Raw genomic sequence first — 10136 nt, 5'->3', positions numbered from 1 at the left:
CACAGGCAGAAGTCATTAGTGAGTGAGTCACAGGATAGTGAGTGAGTTTGGAAGTTAAATTTTAATTGAAATTTCTGGATCTTGATAAGGTCCATTGCTGAAGTTTTCAGAAATGCTACTAAGATGATCTTTTGAAGTCAAATAGCCTATAACATTTTGTTCAGGTAGTATGCATCACTTCCATACATTCTATGTGTGTTGTGAAAATAATATCTGTCTACTGTATAACATAGATTACTTCCAAACACAGTGTTACTATTACTTGAAACAACATATAACACCTAATATAGTGATGTGACCATACAATCTTGGGGATGAGGTAGATAGGTATTGGGCAGAAGAAATAGTATTTCTGATGTAAAGAACAAGATGCTTCTGCAAAAGCTATTGGGAGTTGAAGCAGTATTATCAGGCCAAGGAGCCAAAGATATAGATAGGGGAGAGAGGAGAAAACTAAGTCAGGTTTGCAAACTTAGCACTTTAACTGTCAGTGTTTGTGTCATTATCATTTAGGCAAGTGTGACCACAGGAAATAGCACTAATTTCAGAATCATGACAATATGTACTCACTTGGGTGATCTACTTCCGTAGTTATACTGCCTCAGAAACCCAAGAAGGGGTCACTGTGAGCCAGATCTGACTCCACGGCAGTGAGTTTGGTTTTGGTTTGAAAAGAAGGAAGGAGGGAAAGAGATCAAATACAAAGAAAAATAACATGAGGGTCATAAAATCTTGATTAGCTTATAAACACAATAGTCATATTTCAGATGAAATAGTTTTTTTTTTTTTTTTTTCCTGAAAGATTCTTCTAGTAGAATATATGTTACTGTCTGACACACGGTGACCCACTTTTTTTTTTTTTTTTTTTCCTGAAAGATTCTTCTAGTAGAATATATGTTACTGTCTGACACACGGTGACCCACTTGGGCAGAGTAGAACAAACCCCACAGGGTTTCCAAGGCTGTAATCTTAGAGGTGGCATACTTTGACAAATGGTACAAACAGTTAATATGCTTTGCTGCTAACCAAAATCTTGGTTGTTTGAGTTTACCCAGAGGCATCTTGGAAGGAAGACACGGTGATCTATTTTCAGAAAATCAACTGCTGTAAATTCCATGGAATACAGTTGTATTCTGACACACATGGTTTCGCCATGACTCGGGATCCACTCAGTGGTAACTCCAAAACCAAAAAACCAAACTCACTGCCATTGAGTCGGAGCCAACTCATAGTGACCCCTCCTTGGGTTTCTGAGGCAGTATCACTACGGAAGTAGATTGCCCAATCTTCTTTCTGAGGAGTGGCTGGTGAGTTTGAACTACCAGCCTTCTAGTTAGCAGTCAAATGCCTTAGGCACTACACCACCAGAGCTCCTCAATGGTAACTAGTATTTATAATTTATACTTCATTTGACTTATATGCGTGTAGAAAGAGAGAGAGAGAGAGACAGCGCTAGCAATATACACACATTCAAAAAGTAATACAGTGTGGTTTTTAATGTCCGCTTCCAGCTCTATTTCCTTAAAGAAATTCTGAGGAAATATATATAAAAGAATGAACATACCATGTAGTCTGACATCTCAGAGGTCTTGAACAGTTGCTACCACTCCTCACTCAAACTTGTTAGAAGCACACTGTTCCATTAAATTCAAGTCTATTCAAAATCACCGCCTTAGGGAAACCTTCCCTTATCATTTTTCCTAAACTGTGAGAGAATGAACTCCTGTTTGTTAAAGCCATTCCTTTTGGTATTTCTGTTATAAGAGCACTAGATAACCAAAAGAGGTGGTATGGTGTTTCTGACTAGTCATCATCTTAAGCTAGCTCCACAAATTAAATTTCTTGAAAACATATGTTGTTGTTGTTGTTGTTGTTGTTATGTGCTGTCGAGTTGGACCCGACTCATAGCAACCCCTTCTTGGGTTTCCGAGGCAGTATCACTACAGAAGTAGATTGCCCAACCTTCCTTCCGAGGAGTGGCTGGTGGGTTTGAACCGCCAGCCAGCCTTCTAGTTAGAAGTCAAGTGCCTTAAGCACTATGCTACCAAAGAAAACATAGGGCTATTCATAGTTTCGTTCCAACTTCTGCTAACTTTGGAAAGTTGTAGATTTCAATGAATTTTTCTATTTCATCTATGTTGTTGAATTTTGGGGGTTGTAAAGTTGTTAATAATATGAAAATTTTATCTTTTAATATCTATAGATTCTATGACTCTAACTCCTCTTGCATTATGTGTTATATCATGGAGCCTGAATTATATTTCTCTGAAGTATGTTGCTATTTTTTTTAAGTAGGTGATTAACTTGATTGGACTCAAACTTCAACCTCTGTCTCATGGGAAGCAGCTGAAATCACAATTCAGTTCTTTTTATTTTAGCTAGGCTATTGCAGTTTGCTTCCATGCTCAAAGTTCAAGGTGAGCCAGATACTTGCAAAGAATTTATATGTAGGATTTTGGGCACCTTCTCTTTGATGCTCTCCTTTCCATGACTATCCCTCACTATCTATGAGCTGTGGTTGCCTCAAACGCTATCTTTTGATTTTTCAGTGTTGGAGACTGCATGCTTTCTACTGGAGATTCAGCTGGCCCTGCAGGGCACTATGACTGTGGGCTGTCCTCAGGCTAAAAGTCAAACAGACAAACAAATAAAAAACAAAATAAAACAAAAATAGTTTACTATGTTCCAATTTCATTCTTTCCAGAATCTTCCAACCTTTTTCATTTGCTTAAAACTTCAGGTAGTTATTCAAAAATCTTGTCCTGAGTATTTGGCTATTATCTGCAGAAAGTTCACTCTATTAGGAATTTACCCATACCAGAAGGAAAATCCCATTCGTACACACTTTTAATAGCTATTCATTTCTTCTCCACACCCCATTACCAAAGCCACTCCTCTCCCTTTTTCTCTCTCTCTCCCATTCTCTTTCACACACACACACACACACACACACACACTTTTGGATTTCTTACAAAAGCAGCCAGATGTGGATGGCCTTTGACTAGACAGTCCCCCTAGTCTTAGTGTGTGTGTGTCTCTGCTTGATATCTGATTTGGGTGAGTATATACCAAATCCCATGTTTCCATACAGTATTAGCAGGCCTTTATCACTTGTAAAGAAGATATCTGACCCTTTATTGAAGCATTCAGAGCCTCTACTTTGGACACCTTGGGAGTTCCCCAAGAAACCACATTACCTGCTCTATCTCCTAGCATACCTTCTTTACTTCACAGTAAGAAACTATACTGAAAAAGCAAACAATTTGAGATCTATAATATTTTGATTTCTAAAAATATTTGACTACTCTCCCTTTCCCTGCAGTGAAACTGTCATTTTGCTCTGAAAGAGGGGCAGTGGGATGTGTCTAGGGTTAGCTGAGCGTCTATATAAAGGCTCCCAGCCTTGAAAAGAACATCCTGTTTCTGAGTCTGAGAACACTGAAACATTAATTACATAATTTAGAGTAGTGCTTTCTTCTACAATGTCTGAAGAAGTGACCTACGCAACACTCACATTTCAGAACTCTGCTGAAGCAGGAAATAACAGGAATCAAAATAATCGAAGAAAAAGAGGTAGGGGTTCAGAGGAAGCAGGATGTAACCTTGGGCAATGTGCAGGTGTTAAATGCAACTGATAATACTGGTGTTGATAATAATGCTAAAGGGAAGTGTGCTGTGTAATCTCCAAAATGGAGGCAGAAAGTTGTGGAATACAAAAGTAGAATGAGTGTTTCCAATATTTAGGGGAAAATGTGTGCCTTTCAGAGCCATCTCTAAATTGATATCATTATATTCCATGAAACTGTGTTTCATTGAAAACTTGTGATTAAACATGCCATAGATTGGGTTTGGGAACTATATGTAGACATTTATTTTTGTAAATGAGAGAGGAGTGGGTTTTGGGGACATGGAGAAGAAATGAATAGCTATTAAAATGTATATGAATGGGATTTTCCTTATGGCATGGTTATATTCCTAATAGAGTGAACCTTCTGCAATTGACAGCCAAATACTCAGGACAAGATTTTTTGAATAACTACCTGAAGTTTTAAGCAAATAAAAAAAAGTTGGAAGATTCTGGAGAGAATGAGATTGGCACATAGTAAACTATTTTTGTCTTTTGTTTATTTTTACAAATGTAGTCCCATATAATTTATGTAAGACATGCCATGGGAATATTTTTTAAAAACCAGATAGAAAGTTTCTGAAATAGAGATGGTAACAAGAATTTATATTTTAGGTACTATAAATTGTTTGAGATTACAAACTACAGGAGCTCTGGTAGCATAGTGCCTAAGGCACTTGATTGCTAACCAGAAGGCTGTGGTTCAAACCCACCAGCCACTCCTCGGAAGGGAGGTTGGGCAATCTACTTCTGTAGTGATACCACCTCAGAAACCCAAGGAGGGGTTGCTATGAGTCGGGGCTGACTCCACGGCACATAACAACAACAACAACATAAATTGTTGAGAGGAAAAAGTTAGAGATGAATGGGTCAGGAATGGACAACAGCTGGTTTCCTTTTTTTAAGTTATTATTTTTTTTTAGTGTAATTCAAATCCCCAGAATAATTTTTAAGGTTTAATCAATAGCAACAACTAATAGTTCTACAGTATTTTATATACATAATCTCTTATCTTTGCCAAAATATTAGCATAATATAAATAGAATAGTATTTTCTCCATTGTATAGATAAGAAAACTCAAACTGAAAGAGATTAAACAATTTACTCAAGTTCATACAACTGATATGTGGCAGAGGCAAGACTTAATTCTAGTCTTCAGTTCTGTCTCTTACACTCAAATGGAAAATATAGAAGTCTCCATGGTTAGGAATCTGATTTAATGTATAATGTATAAGACTGCATCTTTCACCTACAGAAGATCTACCACATTTCAGGATGTTGTCTTGAATCACTTAAAATATATGAATTTCATTTTCCTCTTTATATTTATTTCTAGTTGAGGTATGTGTATGGATGTGGTGAATTTGACTCTATACCAGGGATTTCATTAATCTATCTGTAACAGTGGGCTAGAAGCCATTAGGACATGGATCAAGGAATCAGAAGGTGAAGAAAATATGAGAACCTTTTGTAGAAAAAAAAAAAATAGGTAGAGTATGAAATTTTGAAGTTACATACTGGCTTTCTGATCTATTTTTGTTATTTTTGGGTTACCCACTGTCTTCAAGTTGATAGAGACCTCCACTGGATTTCCAAGGCTGTAAATCTTTAAGGAAGTAGATTGCCTCATCTTCCTCCCTATGGAGTAGCTGCTGGGTTTAAACCATTGACCTTCTGGTTAGCATCCAAATGCTTTACCTACTATGCCACCAGAGCTCCTTATCTTTGGGTTATACTGTAAATGTATTCATTCTTCCCTTCAGCATTTATTCATTATCTCCAAGATGGTAAATAGGGTAGATAATACATAAAAGTCCACAATAAGTCTATGAAAGTTTGTAATCTCAAAATACAAAACAAGCAAACAAACAAAAACACCTAACCCTGAGGTCTTTCTTTCCTGTTGTCAGTCACCTAGAGAAGCAGTTCCTATGTCTCACTCATGAGTTCAATTAACTTAAGGAAGGTGGGTGATGATGGGTAGGAAAAACTTAAAAATTAGGAGAAACTTATTCCTGAAGGAAAAGAGCGTGGTGGGGAAATGGAGAAGAACAGATGGAAATAAACTCTTATTATGTATCATTACTGGTATTTTCTAAATAAAAACATTGAAGAGGCAAGAGAGAAATTTTAATATCTAGAAGCTTCCGAAGAAGGAGAAATAAACAACCGAAAGTGTAATAGCTAAAGGACAATTCTGGTTGCTAATTCCTCTGTCTTTCTTCAGGGTATCCGGCTCCATCCTCCATATGGCGTAAGGTTGCCTTGAGTCTGCTAACTCTTTGCCTGATGCTTCTGATTGGGCTGGTGACCTTGGTGATAATGTGTAAGTATATTTGCATAAAACTCAAGAGAAGTGATTGGGAAACATATTTGTAAACAATGTTAATTCAGATTAAAAATATATTGTAGGTGCTAGAATCTTGAATCCTTTAATACTTTCTGCCTTCCTATGTACTCTCCATTCTCTAGGTCTCCAAGATAAATATAGGTCAGTTTCAATGGGGAGGAGCAGAGATTCTGCAAAGATGTGTTCCTGGAAGGACATTGCATTTAACTCTAATATTAGCACCAGATTCATTAAATCTGCTTAACCAAGACCTTTCTAGTGTAGAGAAAACATACAAATGGGAGCAAAGCCTGACTGCAATGAATGAGGAAAGAATGCAAATAAGGAGGAAGAATTACCTGATATACATCACTCGGTAGACACAGTAGAACTGTCTCCACATAACAATGGAAGCCCCATTCACCAGCACCATAGCCCAAAAAAGGAATATTTTCTTGAATCTGACCCATCACTGTGCAGTTGTGGATGGACCAGGTAGGGAGTTATGGACTAACAGTGAGTGAAAAAACATCCCGAGAATTCAGTTCTTAGAATACTCTTAAGCATACACTAAGGAGCTCTGGTAGCATAGTGCCTAAGGCACTTGACTGCTAACCAGAAGGCTGGTGGTTCAAACCCACCAGCCACTCCTCAGAAGGAAGATGGGGCAATCTACTTCCGTAGTGATGCTGCCTCAGAAACCCAAGGAGGGGTCGCTAAGAGTCGGGTCAAACTCGACGGCACATAACAACAACAACAAGAAGCAATTCACACAGTAGTAATTTGACACAGCACTCACTTTCAGGATATTTGCAGTCAAGAGAGTTTGTTTGCTGAATAAAAATGGTATGCCCTCTGATATATTTACCTTTTTTTTTCACTTTTTTCTCTATCTGTAAGTTCTCACAGGTAATTAGGATTTTGGCATGCCAATTTGAACAATGATTTAGAAGTCAGTAATGGAGCTTGGTCTTTTGAGAAAGAATATGATATTTTAAGAGCAGTAACAGATATTAAGTAGTCAAGAATTATGAAGCTTAGTAGTTGACCTTCTACATTGATGCATATATTTTTAAAAAATGAATGAAGATGGAATATATTTATTGGTTCACCATAGAAGTGTACTTCTCAAACTCCTTTTTTTTTTTTTTTCTTACATTTATAGTGCTGATAAATCACCTGAAGTGCTTATTAAAAATGCGCTTAAAAATGGAACCCGGACAAAAAAATGATCTGGCATTAAAATCTGCTTTTTTGTTGTTGTTGTTATTTTGTTTTTTAAATAGTGCCATTTTCCTAAAGATTCTGTTCCTATTAAAACAACAAAAATTATATCAACAAACCCTAAACAGAAAAAGCATTTTAATCAAAATGAACAGCAATCATGGCACTGCCTAAAATAAAACGTTAAAGATACAAAATAATTAATTCATTTTTTTTGACGTAAGTATGCTATTAATTCAATTATGAATGAAAGTATAAAGGTGAGATTTAAACAATTGGTAATAGAAAATTATCTGGTGTGTTTCCTCATTCAAGATAGCTCAATTCTTGGAAGTTATTAATAAATACTGAATAATATAAGAAATATTTTGGGGTCAAGAGAATTATCTATGATTATCATAAAAGTGTTTCCTATTATGTCTTGGAGATTTGCAGACATCTAATGAAATTAACTCAGATTTGGAAAAGTTCAGTCCACTTCAGAAAACTATCCACCAACAGCAGGATAACACATCCCAGCAGCTGAGCAACTACAAGAACTTCCACTTGGAGGAAGAATTTCTCAAATCACAGATCTCCAATCTATTGAAGAAGCAGGGGCAAATGGCCATCAAACTCTGCCAAGAGCTTATCATTCACAATTCAGGTAAGCAAACATAGACTTGCTGATGAGTCAAAAATAAACTGTTGCCCGCATTTCAGGAGACCATGTATGAGTATGAATGAGTTGTGATGAAACTTAATGACATCACACTGAATTTACAAAAGAGGAGGAAATACGTATTCTAGTTCATTTAACATTTTTGAAAAACACAGAGGGAAATTTGGAAAGGATGTTGGAATGATTCCCATCTGGATACTTTAGTTACTCATTTCATTGACTATTTGTACATGATTCTGGTGATTCTGAAGCCAGAGGACTAAGTCTTGAGACATGAATTTGGATCTCCATTGCCCTAACCCAGGGCATAGCCAGGGAATTTTCTGTGGTATGTTATCAGGATACTGACTCTAAGACTTTATTGCCCAATTAAAGAAATTAGCTTCAGGACTTTTGCCAGTTACTTTAGAATTATGGAGTTTATACTATTAGACATAATTTCTTTCTCAGACCACAAATGTAATCCTTGTCCTAAAATGTGGCAATGGCACCAAAACAACTGCTATTATTTTGCAACCAATGAAGAGAAAACCTGGATTGACAGTAGAAAGGACTGCATGGGCAAGAACTCTACTCTGATGAATATAGACAGCTTGGAAGAAAAGGTATGGTTGCATTTCCTTCTTTAGTTATAGAAATTATCCATATAATGAAAGGTAAATAAGTGGAATTTCTGATTCACATGGTAACAATTCAGTGCATTTAAAAATGAGAATTGATAAATGAACTTAATGAATGCTATTCCCATCTAGCTTGTCTCTGCAGAATGGAATGTGGCTCTCACAGAAATTCTATTTTCTCTGTCAGGATTTTCTGAAGTCACAGCCATTACCCAAGTATTCTTTCTTCTGGCTAGGATTATCATGGGACCCATCTCGCAAAATTTGGCTATGGGAGGATGGCTCTACTCCCTCTACATCCTTGTAAGTCTCTAACTGTTGGGAAAACCAAGTTTTCCAGGGACTCCCAAGAATATAAATGTTAATTATAAGAACTGATATAAATTTATATATGAAAAAAGACATATACACCTGCAATGGAAAGAAAGTTGCAAAGGATGCAACCTTCTTCTGTGTGAGAAACTCATGACAAGACATTGGAGCTAATCTATTAGTTTAAATATATTAATTTAGCAAACACATATAATGCTTTTTGTCAAATTTTTTAAAAATATTAATCTTATAGTGTAAGTACTATTATAATCTCACTTTGTAAGTGAGAAAATTGAGTCACTGAGAGATTAAATAACTTGCCTGAGTTGATTCAACTACTAAGTGGGAAAATCAGGGCTCTTTAGAAATGACACATTCCATCTCTTGTCTATTCTAGCTCTGCAGCACTTGGAGGCCACAAGTGAGGTGGTTGTTACAGGGATACATGTTACCTCATTTATTTAAATTGAAAAATTGTCAGCCATTTGCTAAGAGAAAGTAAGTCTGAATTGACTGAATATTTTAACAAGTAGTTTCATGATAAAGACTTACTAATTAGCTTATATGGCGAAGTTTTTCATAAAATAAAATGAGCTGTATTTGTCACTTAAAGGTTTAATGAAAATACTTAATCTACATATAAGAATAGATGATCAGATTTTTGCAACTATTGAAAGGTATGAAAAAAAAATTAGCTGTCTACTTAAAAAATGTGTAAGGGGCACATAAACCAAAAAAACCAAACTCATTGGCTTCAGGTCAATTCTGACCCTTATCGACCATCCTTGGGTTTCCGAGGCAGTAGATTGCTCAGTCTTCCTTCCAAGTAGTAGTTGGTGGGTTTGAACTACCAGCCTTCTGGTTAGTAGTCAAATGCTACCACAAAATTCTGCAAAGTTCAAAACAAAAGTTTTGAGGAGCATTATTTCTATATTCTCACTCTTAATTACAATCATAGTAAAGTAATAAAACCATATGCATAGATTGTATTAAAATCTAAGCTCATTGGCATTTTTCTGGGTGTAGTAGTTTTTCCTCCACTGCAAGCCCCAGCAAGAACTTCATTCACTCAACTCACTCCTGTTTCACTCTTTAATGAATGTTTTCATAGTTTTATTAAACTGAATTGTAATCACTCATTTTCTGTCAAGATACTGCACTCCAGCTGTGACTCACCAAATTCCTTGAATAACAAAAGATGATATGCTTTTGCTTTTCTCCCTGGCTACACTTTAACTTCATCCATTTTCTAAAGTTTTATCATGGTTATTTCTATTCAGACAAACATTAGTTTCCTTACTCTCAATTCACCACAGATAAACCTGCTAGTTTTGTTTCACACATATAAAAATGGCAAAAAAAAAA

General features: G+C 36.2%; 2 protein-coding genes across 2 annotated transcripts in view; one reads left to right on the top strand and one right to left on the bottom strand.

The window, feature by feature from the left end:
• CLEC1B (C-type lectin domain family 1 member B) overlaps positions 1-3216 on the bottom strand; it is a 30257-nt gene extending 27041 nt beyond the window's left edge. The window contains exon 1 of the mRNA XM_042780460.1: positions 3198-3216. Within this exon, the coding sequence (XP_042636394.1) occupies positions 3198-3216 (19 nt within the window). The remainder of the gene's footprint in view (positions 1-3197) is intronic.
• Positions 3217-3482: 266 nt separating this feature from the next.
• The window catches only part of CLEC12B (C-type lectin domain family 12 member B), an 8685-nt gene continuing 2031 nt past the window's right edge, over positions 3483-10136 (top strand). Inside the window, exons 1-5 of the mRNA XM_007937167.1 lie at positions 3483-3573; positions 5853-5951; positions 7606-7824; positions 8290-8444; positions 8647-8762. Of these exons, the coding sequence (XP_007935358.1) occupies positions 3483-3573; positions 5853-5951; positions 7606-7824; positions 8290-8444; positions 8647-8762 (680 nt within the window). The remainder of the gene's footprint in view (positions 3574-5852; positions 5952-7605; positions 7825-8289; positions 8445-8646; positions 8763-10136) is intronic.

The sequence above is a fragment of the Orycteropus afer genome, unplaced genomic scaffold, assembly GCF_000298275.1.
Source record: "Orycteropus afer afer isolate SDZICR_OR568_19922 unplaced genomic scaffold, OryAfe1.0 scaffold00040, whole genome shotgun sequence".
Lineage (NCBI taxonomy): Eukaryota > Metazoa > Chordata > Mammalia > Tubulidentata > Orycteropodidae > Orycteropus > Orycteropus afer.
The sequence above is the reverse complement of the archived record's forward strand: the minus strand, read 5'-3'. Positions and strand labels throughout refer to the sequence as shown.